This window comes from Myxocyprinus asiaticus, chromosome 39 (assembly GCF_019703515.2).
Source record: "Myxocyprinus asiaticus isolate MX2 ecotype Aquarium Trade chromosome 39, UBuf_Myxa_2, whole genome shotgun sequence".
NCBI lineage: Eukaryota > Metazoa > Chordata > Actinopteri > Cypriniformes > Catostomidae > Myxocyprinus > Myxocyprinus asiaticus.
In genome coordinates this window covers 20,732,417-20,753,622 of record NC_059382.1, presented here as the reverse complement: position 1 = coordinate 20,753,622, position 21,206 = coordinate 20,732,417, and the positions used below count along the sequence as shown (strand labels likewise).

Below are 21,206 nucleotides of genomic sequence, written 5' to 3'. Positions count from 1 at the left end.
TACGTCATGTAATTGATGTCATGTGTAACATGTTCATTGCACATTTCAGATCACGTACTCTCAGCACATTAATTATTAATGAATATAATGGCTCACTGGTGTTTCTTGTAATATGTATGCACATGAACAATATCAAAGCGAACACATGTCTGAGAATGTACTGTATTGAACTGGTGCAGGACTTATTTTACAAGGCTCGTAGTGTATCATAGATGTCTTGGCAGGGCTTGTAGAAATTGTATTATGCAGTTCAAAGTACAGTTTTATGGTTTTTGAAAATAGCAAACACCCATGGTTGAACGGTTAAATAACATGCAATGAAATAGGTTGACTTTATTGCATTTCACCCACAAATTCCATAAAATAAGGAACCTTTAATTTTGCTATATTAAGGAGACAAAGTTTGTAGATGTTTTTTGTTTTGTTTTTGTTTGTCATTTGTATTAATTCACATCCATTCAAATGCCTCTGAATACTGGAGACTGGAAATACAACTCCTGCTAAGAAATTTCGCATTCTGTTGCGTACCAAAGCTCAAGGTTGGTGAACTCTGACCTTCAAAGTCGTATGTCAAGAGGTTTGACCAACAAAAGACTGAAATGTCAAACACAGATTTCTTGGCTTAATACAAAGTATATATACTGTATTTCAAAGTTGCATGTTTTTATTGTTGCAGGAAGTGGAGTAGATGGCATATTTTAACATTTTGAATATAATATTATTTGCTATTGTGATTTATTATTTATTAAAATTAGAAGCCCTTGAGCGTGTCATCATATCCTCTCCGTTGTGGTGTTCAAACTAATTTCACATGCTCAAAGCCTAGTGTGACCGCTGCACATGTCTAATCCTCAATAAAGACATTTAATGGCAATTATTATGATTAATTAAGCAGGATGTACCTTTTGAAATATTTGATTTTGATATTTGAATCCATGACACATGGGGTGGGGGGTGGGGGGGCATGTGCAATATGTCACCTAGAAAATTCTTTTCTGGTCTCAGGGGATAATTTTGTCAATCCTTTCTTAGAGTTACATAATCCCTCTTTCATTTATCGTGTATAATGTTGTCCAATGGCCTACTCTGCTTTGCCAAGAGGCCATCTAAAAGTGTTTCCTTCCAGCTTTGCCATGTCAAAGTAGGAGCTTTGCTTAGGGCAACAGTACACTCATTCATGTGGCAACTGAAAGTCTAGCCAGCAGACTGTGTCGGTCTGTATCACAATGCAGGAGTGAGCACACATGTCAGCTATCAGTCTCCTCTCTCTCAGGCTCTGAGTTGGCAGTGCTGAGTGAAAGGGTCAATTTGCTGCATTAATGCCATCGGAAGCTGGCGCACACTCATATGGGACAGATTCCAGAGCCACTCTCTCTCTCCAAACACTGAACAGCCCTGAGTCCACCCACAACCCCCCCAGACGCGACCTACTCACTGCTTCAGTAAGTCGCTGGAATTAAGGATCAGGGGAGGCAATTTGGTGTTTTCCTAAAACTCGGAAGTTGGCACCAAAAGCTGATAAGAAGAATGCCAGAGATATTAGTGAGAACGCTGGAGAACCAGAGGCCTCGGACACAGGTGTTGTTACTATAGATACACGTTCCTGCTCACGTTACAGATGATAGCCAAAGACACTGGTGGAAGTGAACAGTTATGCAAACATTATGGCTGTGATTTTATCGCCAGTTCATTCATAAATGCATGACCTACTTCCGGACTCCAAAACAAGGTGCCGTTTGATCTTTCAGTACCCTGTTTGAGCTAACCTCGCTGAAAAGACCAGCTTTGACCAGCACTGGTAACCTGCTAGACCAGCATAACCAGCTAGGACCACTCATGTAGGTCCATCTTGTTTATGCTTGTCTAGCTGGTGGACCAGCATTGCTATGTTGTTCATCGGAAGAAAAAAAGGGCTGGTAAACAGCATGGTCTTTTTACTGCAACTGGTTGACCAAGGGTGGCTTGAATGTCCATGCTGGTTTATGCTGGTTAGTGCTGATTTGGTGCTGATCTACCTGGTCAACTAGCATAGCCATGTTGTTCACCAGAAAAAAATGCTGGTAACCAGCATGGTCTTTTTGATTAAGCTGATTGACCAAGGGAGGCTTGAACATCTGAACTGGTCATAGCTGGTTTTTGCTGGTTAGTGCTGGTTAGTGCTGGTCTAGCTGGTTAACCTGCAGAATGTTGTTCACCAGCACAAAATTCTGGTAACCAGTATGGTATTTCCATAATAAGCTGGTTGACCAAGGGAGTCTTGAATGTCCATGCTGGTCCAAGCTGGTTTATGCTGGTTTATGCTGGTTTGGTGCTGGTCTAGCTGGTGGACCAGCACAGCTATGTTGTTTACCTTGTTGTAAGCTATTTCAGAAGCCTGGTGGGGACACCAGCATAACAGCATACCTCACTGGGGACCAGCATCAAAAACACTACAAAAGCAAATGTATGATATTGACCATGTTAACTCATTTGTAAATGCCTTCCACTGAAGCACAAAAATGCTCTTCTCAAATTATGCTAGATAACATGGACCATCATGTCCATGCCACTTTGAGTGCATGCTGTCAATAAAACAAAAGCGGGACACAAATACTAAGACATTCTCAAATGTATATTCAAATTTAATGTTTCACTCAATTCGGTATGCTGATGATATATTTTGAAATAAAAACAAATGATAAAAATAACTAAAAAAAAACTGTATTAAAGCCGAAAAATATTCAATAGAAGCATTTTTACTCATGGACTCTTTGAACCCTTTGAACCCCACTGGTATGTCAGTAACATCTGCTTCCCCACAGAAGACAGCTCAACTCTGTTGCGGAACACAATATTTATCAATCATTCTTGCACAGCACACTGTCCCCATTGTCCCTTTCATACAAACCAACTAAGATGTTTGCAATGGCTCTTTCTTCCCCTTTTTCACATTCACTTTTTCTTTGTCTCCTGTTTAATGCAAAATGTGTTGCTGCATTAATGGAATCTGAAAATAAGCAGAATTGCAGTGGAAATGCAATGCAAGACTGTAGAACAATAGCAGTCCACGCCACAATGGTTTGAAAAAATGTGGCTATTATGGAGTGAGGGTGTCATTTGCTACAGTGGGGTGGGGGAGATGAAGCTCCGTAAGCGAGGAAACGACAATATCTATACTGCCCTGGCAGTGGCTGCAGTGCCGAACCAGGCGCCACCATGACTGAGCGCTGACACACAGACAGAGCAGACGAGCACCGACTTAGAGGAAACATCTATCTTCACATTTACTGAAAGCCCTACTCACACAGCCAGAGGAAATAATTATGTTTCCTATGTGTTGCTCATAATGATTTGCTAAAAGACGAAGGAAGTAATTGATCACTTGCCTACAGCTTTTTGAAGTAAAAAAAACTTTCTCCAATTCCAAATTAATATGCAGAGACAACTATACAGTAAATAAACCATTTGTAGGTTGATTTTCCCCCAAATTATGTGAACACTGTGGCAGTATCAAAACATTGCTCAGTTTGTTTGAGCAGCCTGACACAGCATCATTGGCTCAACTAATGGCATGTGTGTTGGTGTTTGGCAGGACTAGGCATGCGACGTATTTGGTTATATGGTATATCACGGTAATTAACATGCACAATATTGTTATCGTGGGCACTTCAAAATACTGCAAATAATTTTAGATAACCTTTTAGCCAAATTGTTTAGATTTTTCGCACAGAAGTTTTTATCCCATCAACGACCCAAGATTTTATCCCAAGATTCACAACCCTGCTTGTATGCGACACAAATGACACATACACACTCTGATGTAAATAAACCAGTGTGGACTAGAAGCATGGCTGAAGGAGGAACGCAGCCAACCCTTTATCTGCATTCTAATAGTGCTGAGTCAGAAGTGAAGTATTTTGTGTTCCATAAAAATGCAGAGGGATTGTTGGTTGGAGATGATTTCCCTTTTGTGTAAAACGTGGCAGAAAAGCGGCAGCGAAACACAGGAACACCTCCAACATGTTCGCTCATCTGCGGGACAATCATCCTGTGCAATTCAGAGAGATCAAGGTAAGTTGTGATATACCGTGATAAAAGCTTCAGCAATTATCGTGACGTGAAAATTTGATACCGTCACATGCCTAGGTGGCACAATCTGTTTGTCTGACCTATGGCAAAATGGGGTTCGATAAACCTGTTTAAAAACTTGAAAAAAAAATTCAGTATGCCACAGAAATGACATACTTCACCATTACATTAGTTGCTCCAACTTATGTGGTCTGTATTCATCTCTCGAAACAATTCTATCCATATCAGAAGTTTGCATGTAGCAATAATGTGTAAAACTAAGTGCTAGCATTAACAAAGTGACAAAAATCCAACATACTGTGAGTGTTTGTTTTCTTACATATTATGTAATATAAAATGCGGAAAGTAGATGGGGATCATTTTGGCACTGTTACATCCGCAATCTGTGCATTAAAAAGGTGCTAACTATACCTCCATTTGCCAGACATACTCTGTAAACATTTACAAATAATAAAAAAATCTGCAGCCAGCCCAATAAACATTAGTTGCCTTATACATGGGAAAGGTTCACCGAAGATTAATGTGCTTTTGAAAAGTGTAAATAGCAAAGTCCCTTTTGGCTGTTTGTTTGAGGTTTCATGCCAGTGGTCCAGAAAAGAAGATGGAGCTGGTATCAGGAGAACAGTCTCTGTGTCTGGTCTTGTTTGTCTTTCTCATGCTCATCAGCAGAGCTAGTAATGTTCCAAATGTCTGGACTCATTTAGCTGAACTTAAAAGGGACAAAAATGTTTACAACAGAACACTTGTAAGATCTGTCAACTTATAAAATGAGTCAATGTTATTTTTCTGGAAGTAATAGGTTGGAAAGTTAATGTAAAGACTCCATGAAAACTCATAACATGCATAACACTAAAACATCCGACATTTTACAACAAACTCACCTAAAACTCACGGGGGGCTACTTTTCTTAATTCCTGTATAGGTCAGATGGAACAAGGGTCAGAAATAAACTTTTCCAATAAGTGGCAATATTTGATTTCCAGGGGCATTTTTTTTTTTCCCCCTATACAAGGGCTTTTTTTTTATTTATTTATTTTTTATTCTAACCTTATAAAATTACCCTGTCATCCTTTTATGTTATAATATAAACAATTCAATTTGAAAAATCGCATGTTTCAATAATTACAAAATTGCATGATCTGTACATTGCATATGTTCATTGTTACTGAAACAAAACTTTTTTTTCTCATTCACATACTGTATTTCCAAATATTTTGGCTATTAAATGAACATATCTAAAAAATAAAAAAGCACGCACCTCCAAACATTATTTAAATCCAGGTGCATGACCAAAAAAGTATGTATCAATGAAAAACACCAAACAATATATGAATGTGACATTTCGAGCTACATGCTCTTCATCAGACTGATGAAGAACATGTAACTTGAAACGTCACGTTCATATATTGTTTGGCAAGCTCATTAAATCTATTTGGGAGCAACATTTTGTGTTTTTTTTTTGTTTTTAAAAAAAAAATTGTTTATCCCCTTTTCTCCCCAATTTTGGAATGCCCAATTCCCACTACTTACTAGGTCCTAATGGTGGCACGGTTACTCACCTCAATCCGGGTGGCGGAGGACAAGTCTCAGTTGCCTCCGCTTCTGAGACAGTCAGTCCGCGTGTCTTATCATATGGCTCATTGCGCATGACACCGAGGAGAATCACAACATGTGGAGGCTCATGATATTCTCTGCGATCCTCGCACAACTTACCATGTGCCCCACTGAGAGCGAGAACCACTAATCGTGACCACAAGGAGGTTACCCCATGTGACTCTACCCTCCCAAGCAACCGGCCAATTTGTTTGCTTTGGAGACCTGGCTGGAGTCACTCAGGACACCCTGGATTCGAACTCGCAACTCCAGGGGTGGTAGTCAGCGTCAATACTCGCTGATGCTACCCAGGCCCCCCAACTTGCAAGTTTTTTTATTAAATTAACATAGCCTACAAAACTAATGCACCAACATAGAGGAGATGACAACATTTCTCCAGATTTGGAATGAGGAGCTAAAACTTTTTTTTTTAGCAATTCTTCATGCCAATTGAATAAAACAATGCAAAAATAAACATTTCACAATGAAAATTAGTCAAAGATATGATTCATACACTAAATGTGGTTAATGTCAAATGATTACTGTATCATTAATTATGTTTTATTTCACATCAAGGCAATTTATCTAGATATTATTTTAGTTAATATTATTATTAACTACATTGTAGCATTTGGTTACATTATATTTTGTGTTCTCTCAGACCTGATTAACTTAATAATATATAACATCCATCCTTCCCACACTTTTGGCTTCTAGCTGGTGAGGAGGCTTTTCAAACAGACAGATGCATACTGTGATCATGAGCCGATGGGCAGGGAAGTAGGCTATAGCACAGGGAGCAACAGTGTTACTCACTAGGACAGTATATTTTGAACAAATGGTCCGAATGGTCACATAATTTAGCACATGATCAAAACACGATCTGATGCGGAGCGAGAGAAGCAGAGTGTCAGGTGTGGTTTAAGGAAGGACCCAAATGCAGAGGGAATTAAAATGAAAAGTTTTATTGAAACACAAATGAATGTAATAATGAACTGATGACTGAAAACCCAGTCCTGGTTGCAGAGAGGTGAGTGACAATGATGACAGTGATGAGCTGAGACACCCGGGCGAGGAATGGCGGAGAGGATGACAATGTGACGAGTTGAGTAATCCACAGAGCAGTAACAGTTCAGAGCAAATGTCCATACAATAAATCCAACAGGTGAAACCAGGAGCGGTAACCACCGAATCCACACTGGAAAATACTGAGAAAACAGGGTGAAAACAGGCCGACAGGAAGGCAAGACTGCACACGAAGAAAAAACGGGAACAATCCTGGTGACTAGACAAGGCACGAGAGGGAAATAAATACACAGCGGTAACAGGTGGAGGTGATTACCTTGTGAGTGGCACAAACGAGTGTATCCAAGGAAATGCTGATTGCTCCACTCCCGCAGCAAAGGAAAACACATGAGGCGAACAAAAACACACAGACACACAAAAGGAACCACCAGATAAGTCAGAAATGTGACAGTACCCCCTTCCCTAGGGTCCCTCCCCTGAAGGTCCACCACGACGCTGATGGAATTCGCCGATGAGGGTGGGATCCATGATGTCATGAGCCGGAACCCAGCATCTCTCTTTCGGACCATAGCCCTCCCAGTCTACCAGATACTGATATCCTCTGCCCCTCCACCTTACATCAAGAAGATGTCTAACAGAGTAAGCCGGACCCCTATCTATTAGACGAGGAGGCAGGGGAACAGAGGAGTTGGGGGGGGGGGGGGGGGGGGCGTTAATTTGAGACAAACCGCCACCGGACTAAGCACCTTAGTGATTGTAAATGGTCCAATAAATTTAGGTCCCATCTTATGTGACGAAAGTCAGAAAGGAATGTCCTGGGAGGTCAACCAGACCTTCTGTCCACACACATAAACCGGGGGCTTAGAGCGGTGATGGTCCACTGGTCTGGAGGTGGAAGCCAGACAACAAGCTAGAAGTCGCCCCCAGCTGTCAACAGAATTCTGCCCAAAACTTAGACATGAATTGAGGTCCCCTGTCAGAGACCTTGTCTATCAGGAGGCCATGAATACGGAAGACGTGGTCAACGACTACAGCCGCTGTCTCCCTCGCTGAAGGTAATTTGGGGAGGGGAATTAAATGAGCCACCTTCGAGAACCGGTCTACTACAGTTAAAATAACTTTTTCAGTGGATTCAGAAATCCATGGCAAAGTGAGACCAGGGTCTCGAAAGGACTGGCAGCGGCTGAAGGAGCCCCGCAGGGGGTCAACTGGAAAACTTGTTGCTAGCACAATCCGGACAGGCTGAAACGAAACTCTGTACATCCCACACCAGGAGGGCCACCAGAACCGTTGCTTAACTAATGCCTGGGTACGAGTAGCTCCTGGATGACAGGCCAGTTTAGAGGAATGACCCCACCGGAGGACATGAGTTTGGACCGACTCAGGAACAAACATCAGGTTTTCTGGACACTTCGTGGGAATGGTGAAGTCGCACAAAGCAGAGCGGACTTTGGACTCAATCTCCCAGGACACCACTGCCACCACCCTGTTGGTTGGAATAATGGTATCCAGGGAGGTCGAGGTGTTCTCAGTCTCAAAAGAGCAGGACAAAGTGTCAGATTTACCATTCTTAGACCCGGGGCAATACGAGCCAGAAAATCGAACCTGCCAAAGAAAAGTGTCAGCGAGCCTGCCTGGAATTTAGTCGGTTTGCGGTGCAGATGTACTCAAAGTTCTTGTGGTCGTTCCAAACCACGAATGGAACCCCTGAACCCTCCAACCAGTGACACCACTCACCCAAAGCCAGTAACTCCCTATTCCTGATGTCGTAGTTCCGTTCTGCAGGGGTAAGGCGATGAGAAAAGAATGCGCAGGGGTGAATCCTCCGGTCCGACAGAGATCTTTGGGACAAAAAAGCCCCTACCCCACCTCTGATGCATCCACTTCCACCACAAACTGACGAGACGGGTCAGGATTAACCAGAATGGGAGCTGAAACAAAGCAGCTGTTTAGCTTTTGGAAAACAGGCTGAGCCTGCTAGGACCAACAGAAACGAGTTTTGGTGGAAACTAGGTCCATCAGAGGGGCGGCAGTCTAACTGAAATTCCAGATGAACTGCCGGTAAAAACTGGCACATCCCAGAAACCGCTGGACCGCTTTGGGAGAATCTGGTACTGGCCAATCCGCAACTGCCTTTACTTTGGCCAGGTCCATCCAGATAACGTCAGGCGAGAGGACAAACCTCAGGAATGGAACTGACTGTGCATGAAATTCATACTTCTCCACCTTGACAAACAAACGATTTTCCAGCTATCGCTGAAGCACTCTCCTGAAGTGCTGGACACGGTCACGTGAGTTACTAGAAAAAATGAGGATATCATCAAGATACACAAAAACGAATTGACTGATCATGTCACACAGCACATCACTGACGAGTGCCTGGAAGACAGCCGGGGTGTTGGAAATGCCGAAAGACATGACCAAGTATTCAAAATGCCCCGTAGGCGTCTTCTGTTCATCCCCCAAAGCATTGCGGAGGTCCAACTTCGTGTAGACAGAAGCTCCCTGCAAGAGTTCGAAGGCCGAAGACATCACCGGTAAAGGATAATGATTCTTTACCGTGATGTCATTCAGCCCCCGATAATCTATGCAGCGACGCAAAGAGCCATCTTTCTTCCCCACGAAGAAGAACCCCACCCCACCCGGAGAGGAAGAGGGCTGAATAATACCGGCTGCAAGAGAATCAACAATATACCTCTCCATGGCCTCCCGCTCAGGGGCTGAGAGGGAATACAGACGTCCCAGAGGTGGAGAAGTACCAGGAAGTATATCAAAAGCACAGTTGTACGGGTGGTGTGGAGGAAGAGAAGCTGCTTTAATAATTCGCAGCTGCACTGTAAAGTGAATAAAAGTGTGTGGGAATTTCCCGCTCTATGAACGTGGAACTTGTGGGAATGATTAAAATTGTGCACAATACCCGCAATCCCGGGCCGAATTTCAGGCCCTGTGCATAGTACAAAATTAGGACAATGATACATGGACTAAAAGCCACTAAACTCCAATTTTGATTTCATGGAGTCTTTAAGCATACAGGATAAAAGGCCTGCAGGTGTAGTGACATCTGCCAAGATTGACTGCAATAGTACCTACAGTGAGAGACGAGACTGCCGGCACTTCAGACAGGATGTTGGGATGCCACAGGCATCTTCAGAGCTTCACAGCTCCATCCCTGGACCTGAATCAGCAGCTGGGCTGGAGGTGGTAAGCCAGCTCAACTGTGCCCAGTGTTTGTGGAGACTTGGCTTGTGCTGATGGAGACTAGGTGACACCTCTCCTAAGCTAAACATAGCATCCAGAGTGGGGCCATGTGTAACAGGAGACACAGCAGCACTGTGTACACTTCAAAGCTTTGCCATATATCCAAAATGGAGGCCAAAATGAGGGAGAATTTGGAAATCGTAACTCAAGTAAAGCCTTTATTGAAAAAAAAAATTATTGGAAATCGTAACTCAAGTAAAGCCTTTATTGAAAACAAAACAAAAAAAAAAAAAGACAAATAAAAAATTTCCTGGATGAGAATTTGTGAGGTGGTGACCATGTTCGCTTAGGAGTCGGTGAAACAAACCGTTCCGACACAGCTGGTTTCCATGTTGCCTAGCTTTGTCCTGGCAAGCATTCACTAAATCAAGGGGAGTTTTTGGAGTGAAAGGAGAATTAAAGGAGGGGGGTTGGGGGGGGGGGGGGGGGGGGGTTTAAAAAGAATCTCTGTTTGAATGCTCTAAAATGTTGATGCCTGTTTGGTCATTTGAAATTGGTGGGATGAACTTTGGAAAATGGGGTGATACAGTATGTTTTTTTTATTATTACATTCAATCAGCGGTTCCCAAACTTTTAGGAGCATGCACCCCTTTCTAACCACTGACAAATGTCAAGCACCCATCACCCTATCTCGACTGAACCCCTGTGGTCGGTCTGCGCACCCTAGTTTGTGAACCGCTGCTTTACATAATGTACGCAGACTACACTAGAGTATATCAAACCAATGCCTTAAAAAGGCCTTAGCTGTCATGCTTTTTTCTTGTGAAACCAAAGTGAGTCATTTCAAAGCAAACCTATGAAAAATGGTTTTCTCCATTTCTTATACTCTTAAACTGAATGCCAAAACCTTTTAGACTTGCACTTAATACCCCTTGGATGGTGTTGTGACAGCAGAGCTCCCAATCACAAGAATTTATATGAAAGGGTCAAGGAAGTTATATCACTCTAGAGCCGAGAACAAACCGCCTCAAGCATTAGGCAGAGAGGAAGTCATGACCCATAAGAGAAAGGCCCAAATTGCTGTCAAAAACACTGAAGGTAATTTATATTAAGATTCAAAGCTGTACAAGAAAAAGACAACTTTTTTTACATCCATTTAAACTTTGGTTCTCCAACAAAGAGCAGTAAGACTTACTTGTTATCGTCTTGTGCTGAACCTGCCCTTGACCTTATTTCGCCACCTGCTTGATGCCCTTTGACCCCTGGGAGAGTGAAGTTCACGAGGCTCCTGATGTGGATGCTGCTGATCACATAAACACAGGATGTACTGGCACACAGGGAAAATCAGGTCTGTATGGAAAGAGGTCACAGCTGTATTAAGGGACCAATGACCAGTAAATCTAAACAGGTGCTTCCACAATATCAATGAGACCTACTGATTTTATCTGATTGGTTTTATCTGAACATATGAACAACATAAATGAGTACATACACTACCGTTCAAAAGTTTAGGTTCACTTACTCATTCTTTAATTGTATTTTTTTTTTTTTTTTCACATTTTAGAATAATAGTAAAGTCATCACAACTATGGAATAATAGAAATGGAAATATGGGAATTATGTTGTGACTAAAAAAAATAAAAAATAAATCAAAACTGTGTTATATTTTAGCATCTTCAAAGTGGCCACACTTTACCTAGATTTTGCAGACATGTACTCTTGACATTTTCACAATCAACTTCTTGAGGTATCACCCTGGGATGCTTTTTAAACAGTATTGAAGGAGTTCCCATCTATGTTGGGCACTTAGTGGCTGCTTTTCTTTATTATTCGGTCCAAGTCATCCATTTCAAAAACTTTTTTTTTAAATAAAAGTTTAGTTTTGTAATTAAATAAATTAATATGTTGGCACATTTATATTTTTTCTACAAAACTAATTTAAAACATTTAAGCATACTCCTTCAGATCAAAAGGTTTTTAAGATCATGAGAAACATTTCAGGCAAGTGACCCCAAACTTTTGAACGGTAGTGTACATACTGTAAATGAGCTGAACTTTTAGTAATTACTGCTGTCAATAGAATGCATAATAAAATTATAAAAATTTATAAAACATTATTAATGTAAAATATGTAATTTATTGCAAAGGTTATCTCTAAATTAAAAATTTAAAAAGCATCTCGATATGTCTGATTTCATAAATAGATACTTTTATGTAATTATTTTAAATGTGATGATATATTCTCAGATCAAAAATGTATTAAAATTATCTCTAAAGAAATGATGAAAGTGTCTGTCTAGCAACACAATCTGCACTCCAGAAAGCTTTTTACTATTTCCTGATTCTCATCGCAGCCATGCTTGGGTGTCAGAAATCCTACTCTATTAATTAATAAGCTGTAAGTATTGGACAGAGGAAAGAAGCAAACCAAGAAAAGAAAAAAACATCTTAGATTAAGTGCTCCAGTGAGCTACAGTGTTCATTTGTTACACAAAATAGGTGTTTTGTGCTCATGCACTGCTGGTGTTTCCTTTCAACCTCAATTTTTTTGAGTCATCTTTATGGTCCTTTTGTACTGTTTGTACTTTTGATTTGTTTATAAAAACAAATTATTTTATGACAACAACAATACACATAAGCACCTACATTTTAGTCAGAGGGTACAGGAAACAAGATAGATAGGGTCATTTCAACATTTTCATATCTATTTTTAGACATGGACCTTTCCATCTGACCTTTTCTTTAAAGACACAGATCCATTACCACATTGACCCCATGTAATTGTTTGTCCCAGCGCAGCCTAAGCATTGTAAAACTTAACAGGCCTTATCTGCACACAGTGGACAGCTCACATCTATTACAAACATCAAAGAGGACATGATTTTATGGCCACATACGGTCAGTGTGGACTTCTACTTAGGCACATCATCTTATGATTATTACACTGATATACGAAAGAAAGAAAGAACAACAGGCAGACAGAAAGAACGAAAGAACAACACAGACAGACAGAGAGAGAAAGAGACAGACAGACAAACAGAATGACAGACAGAAAGACAAATAGAATGTCAGAAAGAAAGAACAACAGACAGACAGACAGACAGACAGACAAACAGCAGACAGAAAAAAGAGACAGACAAGACAAAAAGAAAGAACGAAAGGTAGAAAGTACAAAAATAGAATGACAGAAAGAACAACAGACAGACAGACAGAAAAAGAAAGAATGCAAGACAGAAAGAAAGGAGACAGACAGCCAGAGAAAAGAACGAAAGGCAGACAGACAGAAAGAAAAAGAAAGAATGCAAGACAGACAGACAAAAAGAACAGACAGAGGATAGAAAAAGAGATAGAAAAAGAGGCAGACAGACAGAATGACAGACAGACAGCAGACAGAAAAAAGAGACAGACTGACAGAAAGAAAGGCAGAGAGTATGACAAAGAGACAGACAGAGAAAATAAAAAACAAAAGGTAAAAACAGAAGAAGAACATTTCCTCATGATAACATTTTTCATGACAGTTTCAAAAATTTTGCTAGAATCTTTGAGGAACAAGAAATTCTTATAGACATTTGGGAATTCTCTCGAACCTGCAAACGAATACAGAAAAGTGTTCAAATCTCTGCTTAAATAAATTATAGAAATTGTGTTTGCGTTCTGTTTTTATCACATAGCAAGGGAAAATTAAGAATTCAGTATACAAATTTGATCATTAGAGTTTCCTGTCTTCTTTTGGTTGAAATACATCTTCCCGCCAAACCGATATGACATTGAAGGCGACGTCAGCCGTAAATGAATGCATGAGAGACCTCTGGTGGTGGTTTAAGGAAGCGGTATTAACAATAAATTCACTTTTTTAAAATAAACGTTTAATATACACACATTTTCAAATGTAACGTATCGTATACGTACTTCATGGTAGTATTTGTTATAATGCCATTACAGATGTTCATCCTGTTTGTGTACATAATGCAAGAACTGTTTACCAGATATTCACATATTACTGTAAAACAAATATCTAATTTAATTAACTAACAAAGCAAAATTTCTCTCACGAACACACGTTAAAGCTTAGGACAAGTTTCTGAATACATCTCTTGTAGGATAAATAGCAAACAGTCTCTCAAGACTCAAGTGTTCATCTGTGCGCCTGTCCCTATGACGTCACAAAAGTAAACAACGTCCCTCCATCTGTGTTGGAGGAGTGTGAGGCGAGGATAAATAAAGGACGACAAGTTCAAATAAACAGGGACAGCAACATGCTGTACATAAAGACGCCCCACCTCAATAAACGTCTTATTGTAGCTCAAATGAAGTCCACACATCAATAAACACAGGGCATAGGTCTACAGGCTGAAACAGGCAAATGAAGCAAACTGTTTGCCTTGGGTTTCCTTATTTTCGAAATTGCCTTTTCTATTTCCAATGATGTGTAATCGAGCGTATAAACAGGTTGATTTGCGTCAAATTTTGTGGGGGAAGGAAACATTGATGTAGCCTAGTGGTTAATGATGTGGACTATTTGGATCAAACCCCAAATGGGCTTTACGCCAGGTAGCTCAAGGGAGGTTGTTCCTCTAAAACCACTGTAAGTCGTTTTGGATAAAAGCATGCCATAAAATGATCCTAGAATGAGAAACTGAATTTTGCTTGAGATTTTGAAATCAACCCTAATCTAAGGGGGTAAATATGATATGGACCCTTTAAGATGTGCAGGAACGATTGAGAAGATTCCTAATGAATCCTTTATTAGTTTCTCTGACACACAAATTAACATGATTAATGTCCACTTATGGGTATTGATTATAAGCCCCATTGCTTCACACAGTAAGAGGAGCCCAATTCAACAGTTTTCCACATTTATTTTATGATAAGAGGTTCATAAAACATCTCAGACTGTACCACTTAAAATATTCTCATCTTTAAAACCCTCAGTAGACAGGCAAGGTCATAGATTTAAACATTGCTGTGCCCAACGTCACTGCTCTGTAAAACTTTTTACATCTTATTGAGCAAAACAAAAAATGGGTTTTCAAACTGGGCATGACAAACATTGTCACAAATGGATGTGAATACGAAACACAAACAATACAAAGAAAAACGGTGGCTCAGAATTTACACAAGTGCTGTACTGGAACTTTAAAAACATTTTACAGTGGTAATTCACAATATAATATGTCGATACACACATTTTCTGTCACGTTATTCCATCTTTTTACTTTTCTGTGAGCGTGTGCATGTGTGATCACATGGACATACTGCTACATACATTACTCAGTGTGTTGTAATAAGGCAATGTGGTACTAAAAGAAACAATTTCTCTGAAAACTGCCATAATTATTATTGAGTGTATAGTTTTGTTTAATATCAATAAAGAATGGAGAGGGTATTATTAATAATGAACACACACAGTTGAATGTAAACTGTCCATAAACCTAATTTACAATGCTAAAATGTAGTCAATTTAGTCAAAAATGAAAATTCTGTCATCATTTAATCACCCTCATGTTGTTCCAAACCCATATGAGAAATTGTGAAGAAATTTGATGCTGAGTCTAAAATTCCGCCTAACATCTCCTTTGTGTTCCCCTGAAGAAATAAAGTCATTCAGGTTTGGTAAAAACATAAGGGTGAGTAAATCAAGACAGAATTTTCATTTTTGGGTAAATTGTTCTTTTAAAGAAAAAGGGGGTAGACTGTAACCATTTTTCTTTTATCTGGTCACTTCAATACAATTTACAAGAAAAAAGAGAGAAAAATATACATTCATAAACAAATCTTTTACATAACACCAGCAATCCAGTTAAAACTAAATATGGATTTAACCTCTTCACAATGTATAGGGAAGGCAAGACAGTTACTCTCACCTCTGCTTTTATGTAAGCTTGGCACAAAAGACTAGAATGAAGCCTTATGCTATGACAAGAACTGCAAAGGCTTCAATGCAATTTGGAACTACTGTACAGAGTCTCAGAATCAAACACACTGCGCTGCCTGTGGCGGTGTGACTGAAACGCTGGTACAATCTACATTAACCCAGCTCCCTGAGAACACTAAAGGACTAAAACAATGGCAGCACACAGGATATGCAATAATATTTTTGCTAGATAAAATTAGTCAGATAAAACAAAGGAAAATAGCAGACAGTAAGCTTAAGCTATTCGTACAGACTGAACAACACTCATATAATTGTTACCGATATGTTTTTGTCTGAAAGACATTTTCAATGTCTTCTCATTTTGGTCATTCTCATCTGAAAATAACTGATAAAACAACAAACATATGTTACAAATTTCACATTTTTAAAAAGCAGAGGGAATAAATTTATTGCTAACAGCAAAAAAAAAAAAAAAAAAAAAAAAAAAAAAAAATTAACAAATGGATACAAAGTGTAAACAAGGTACTGTGGACAAATGCAGGCCTACTGACATAAAGTGACAAATCGAGCATATGTAGCAAAAATCAAATCCTGTGCAATTTGCTGTCATCAGTCTACGTACCACCTTCCCTTATCATCAGCATTCATTGGTCCATTTTTTTCATCTGTACACATAAATGAGGTTTGATTTTTATAGAATTTTTCCTTTTGTGTCTTTTTTGTTTGTTTTTGCACTTATGTTGTACCCATAGCTAGGTGTATATTTTGGCTTTAAGCAAATGTAATGCTTGTGTGAGAGCTTGTTGTACGATAAGGGTCTTTTCCCTGTTCAGTGACTGATCAGTTAACAAACTCCTTCACAGTTTGCTTCAGTTAATGCCTACAAAGTCCAATACCCACATATATTATATATATAAAAATAAGTTATTGCGCATCCGAAAAAAGTGCATCTTATATTCAAAAATATCTCTTTTGCTCCATGCTTTTGTTTCTTCCTTCGGGTCCTGAAACTCAAATCCAGCCTTTCTAAGGTGATGGGGGCTCGAGAGGAAGGGGGCTCATGTGAAGGAGAAGAGAAAGAGTCATCCAGCTATGCAATCACCATGGGAACATCATCTGAAAATCCACTGATCATTGGAGCATCTTCATCATCATCACCTGAACAGAGGAGAGGGAAAATAATAATTAACAGTTTAGTTTAGTTTTTTTTTACTGTAGAAAAGTAAACTGAACTGAACTAACCTGAATTGAAGAGATCGGAACTAAATAAAAAAGAACTGAACTAAACTGAATTGAACTGACAAAACTGAATTGAACTGAATTAAACTGAATTGAAGTGAACTGAACTAAACTGAATTGAAGTGAACTGAACTAAACTGAATTGATGTGAACTGAATTAAACTGAAGTGAAGTGAACTGAATTGAACTGAATTGAAGTGAACTGAATTAAACTGAATTGAAGTGAACTGAATTAAACTAAAGTGAACTAAACTGAATTGAAGTGAACTGAACTAAACTTAATTGAAGCGAACTGAATTAAACTGAATTGAAGTGAAATGAATTAAACTAAACTGAATTGAAGTGAACTGAATTGAAGTGAACTGAATTAAACTGAATTGAAGAGAACTGAATTGAAGTGAATTAAACTGAAGTGAAGTGAACTGAATTGAAGTGAACTGAATTAAACTGAATTGAATTAACCTGAATTAAACAACTGAAGAGAACTGAATAAAACTGAATTGAAGCGAACTGAATTGAAGTGAACTGAATTAAACTGAATTGAAGTGAAATGAATTGAAGTGAACTGAATTAAACTGAATTGAAGCGAACTGAATTGAAGTGAACTGAATTAAACTGAAGTGAAGTGAAATGAATTGAAGTGAACTGAATTAAACTGAATTGAAGCGAACTGAATTAAACTGAAGTGAACTAAACTGAATTGAAGTGAATTGAACTAAACTGAACTGAAGCGAACTGAATTAAACTGAATTGAAGTGAAATGAATTAAACTGAATTGAATTGAACTGAACTAAACTGAACTGAACCGAAGAGAACAGAAGAAATGAATGAAACTGAACTGAAGAGAACTCAACGAAACTGAATTAAAGTGAACTGAATTAAACTGAAGAGAACTGATCTAAACTGAACTAAAAAGTGAACTGAACAAAACTGAATTAATGTGAACTAAACAGAATTAAAGAGAACTGAACTAAACTGAATTGAACTGAAAAGAACTGAACTCAACTAAACAGAACTGAACTGAGCTTAACTAAACCTAAGAGAAACTGACCTAATCTGAATAGAAGAAAACTGAATTGAAGAGAACAGAATGAAAATGAATTGAAGTGAACTAAATTGAAGTGACCTGAATTTAATTGAAAAACAGAAAGTAGTAAAAACACAATTTTAATAGATGTTAGTTAGGTCTTACCCAGCTCATCTCCTGAGGAGAAAATAGCAGAGCCCAGACGAGAGTTGTAGTGGCTGTTAGCGAAGGCTGTGAAGCTGTGCTGTAGCCGACGATGTCTGAGGTAAAGCACCACCAGACCTCCACACACACCCACCAACAGCAGGAACAACACTGGAACCACCACCGCAGCCGTGTCTCCTGATTTACTTGACTGAGCTGCAGCATCATTGGGCCCTGAAACACGACATAAATGTGTCAGGAGCAACGCCTTGTTCCACAAATGGCCACAGAGAAACCCTTTATTTCAGAAAATTATATTAAGAAAAATAAAGCAGCAAAATTTCAAACAAAAAAAGTGTTTGTAAAAGCTCATGCCTGCTCCTTTCCCCAGTTCATCATATAACAGCACCGCAGACTCTCCGCACAGCTGGTTGTTGAGTAGGCAGCGTGCCCGCACTGAAAACGTGTAGTTATGGCCCACTAGCAGGCTGTTGATCCTGAAGAAAGTCTCTGTGGTGTTGCCCAAACACGAAGAGGAGTTGGTCACACTGTCATGCACGTACACCTCATAACCCTGAGGAGTCAGTGATCATTAGTACTGTGGTGTGCAGTATTGCCAGTGTAATTTAAGGGTGTATGGAGAGAGCATGTAGTATACTGAAAGGTCTCTAACCCTGCTCTCATTGAAGCTTTGGTCCTTCACAGCCAGACTCTTCCAGAAGAGGAACACATGGTCCTGTTCTTCTATGATCTTAAGGGCTTCAGGTGCAGGCAGAGGAACTGGGATAAATGTATTTAAAGAAAATTTTTTAATAAAAATATTGACTATATGCACAGCAGGAACCCAAAGTCTGTGACTACTACTGAAAATGCTTCTATTTTGCATTTTTCGAATTTGGTACAATTTTCTTCAGTACAAATTATATCGTCAGCATAGCAATTTCAGTGAAAAGCTGAACTGAAAATGTCCTGTTATTTGGTTTGTCTCCCATGAACTTTAATGCTTTATTCACAGCACTCAAGATGGTGTGTGCAAAACAGATGGATCCACGTTATCCCAGCATGAAAACAAAAAGGTTAGTTATTTTTGACAAAATGTTCTATTAGACTAGAATGTTATAAGAAGAGAGGGCCATACCAGTGTTGAGCATGTAGCTGGCTTCTTTGCTCATATTAAGCAGTCTGATGGTGATGCTGTATCGTCCCCCAGGCTCCAGGCCCTTCAGCGTGTACTCCACTGTGTTATTCTGAGTGTTAACCTTATAGTCCCGCTCCGTTTTACGAACCGTGTCTCTCACATGCACTGCATACGTCTGATACATACACACAGAGATGCTTTTAAACACTCAAGAGTAGACTACCCTATCTAAAATACAACTAAATAATTAAACTGTTTTATATAGAGAGTTTGGGGACCCCTGGTCAAATGTGTAAATGTATACAAACAATCCAGTCAATTACATGAAGACAAAGGACCAGAATTTAACTCAACGTACCAGAGGACTTCCGGGAGAATCGTACGGTGGCTGCCACTTCAGAGTGGCCTGTGTCTTATCCACTCGCACTTTATGCAGGTTTCGGGGGGGCAGTCGCTCATTGGGGATCATCTTCACTACAGCATATTCAGATGGAGGACCCAGGTATGGAGAGATCACCCTCACCTGAACACCACACACACATTTAATATCTGCGCACATGCTGTTATCATGAGGACCGATGGCATACTCAAAAGTGAGGACAATGGTGGATGCTAACCAGGAAGAGGTATTGCTCATCGCTGTCTACGATGAGAGTTAGGCTGTTGGAGGTGGTGATCTGCTGGTGAGGTCTGCGGTACAGGTCCAGGAATGAGGTGGCGTAGAACACTCCATACATCTATTAGAACATATACAGTAATACACATGAACAAAATCACATACTGTATATCTGACATGTACCATAATATACACAAAAATACAAATCTTGCTACAGTAGTAAAGAGTAACAACTTAATAAGGTATCAGAGTACTGTCACCACAGTTAAAGGGAGACTGCTGTGAGTGATGTTAGCCTAATAAATGCATCTGTGAATACTGTAAGTAAATTCTTTACGGAAAATCTACACCTACCAGTCCCAAACAGTAAGTGGCAATATGCACGAAGAATGTGAACTGCCAAAAAACAAAAGAAGAATGTGGAAGTAAAAGTGAATGTGCCTTATATATTGATCTATTTCTCACCCACACCTATCATACCACTTCTGAAGACATGGATTTAATCACTTGAGTCGTATGGATTACTTTTATGCTGACTTTAAGTGCTTTATGGAGCATCAAAGTTCTGGCCCCCATTCACTTGCATTGAATGGACCAGCAGAGCTGAGATATTCTAAAAATCTTTGTTTGTGTTCAGCAGAAAAGAAAGTCATACACATCTAGGATGGCATGAGGGTGAGTAAATTATGAGAGAATTTTCATTTTTGGGTGAATAATATATATTATAATTTTTAGTTTTAAAATTTTTTGCAATATAACAATAATCCCAGTAGTTTATTTTACATTTCATCAAGCACTGTTTTAGTAATTTGTATCTTTGTTCTATTGTTTTATTTTATCTGTTGCTTATTTTTTGCTACTATGTTCTTCAATGTATTTCTAACTGTTTGTTTTAAGTTAAAATCTTAACTGAGAAATACTGTTTAAAATGTAAAATTCATGAAAATATACTTTAATATAATGTTTTAATTTGTTAACTTTTGATATATAACCCCAATTCCGAAAAAGTTGGGACAGTATGAAAAATGCCAATAAAAATAAAAAGGAGTGATTTGTAAATTATATTCACCCTTTGCTATATTGAAAGCACTACAACTACACATTATGATGTTTTACCTTGTGAATTGTGTTTTGAAAATGTACAGTAATTTCAAATCAGATGATTACAACAAGCTCCAAAAAAGTTGGGACAGTCGAGTGTTTACCACTGTGAAACACCATTTCTTCTAATAACACTTATTAAGCACCCACACTCTGCTCACACAGCCATGTACTTGAAATC

General features: G+C 39.2%; 2 protein-coding genes across 2 annotated transcripts in view; both read right to left on the bottom strand.

The window, feature by feature from the left end:
• The window catches only part of LOC127429758 (uncharacterized), a 246,816-nt gene that overhangs the window by 213,879 nt on the left and 11,731 nt on the right, over positions 1–21,206 (bottom strand). The gene's annotated exons all lie outside the window — the stretch shown is intronic.
• LOC127429716 (sortilin-related receptor-like) overlaps positions 14,991–21,206 on the bottom strand; it is a 112,424-nt gene continuing 106,208 nt past the window's right edge. The window contains exons 42-48 of the mRNA XM_051678822.1: positions 19,926–20,045; positions 19,667–19,831; positions 19,309–19,483; positions 18,844–18,950; positions 18,546–18,744; positions 18,192–18,404; positions 14,991–16,918 (exon numbers count right to left, since the gene is read on the bottom strand). Coding sequence (XP_051534782.1) covers positions 16,851–16,918; positions 18,192–18,404; positions 18,546–18,744; positions 18,844–18,950; positions 19,309–19,483; positions 19,667–19,831; positions 19,926–20,045 — 1,047 coding nt within the window. The 3' untranslated portion in view covers positions 14,991–16,850. The remainder of the gene's footprint in view (positions 16,919–18,191; positions 18,405–18,545; positions 18,745–18,843; positions 18,951–19,308; positions 19,484–19,666; positions 19,832–19,925; positions 20,046–21,206) is intronic.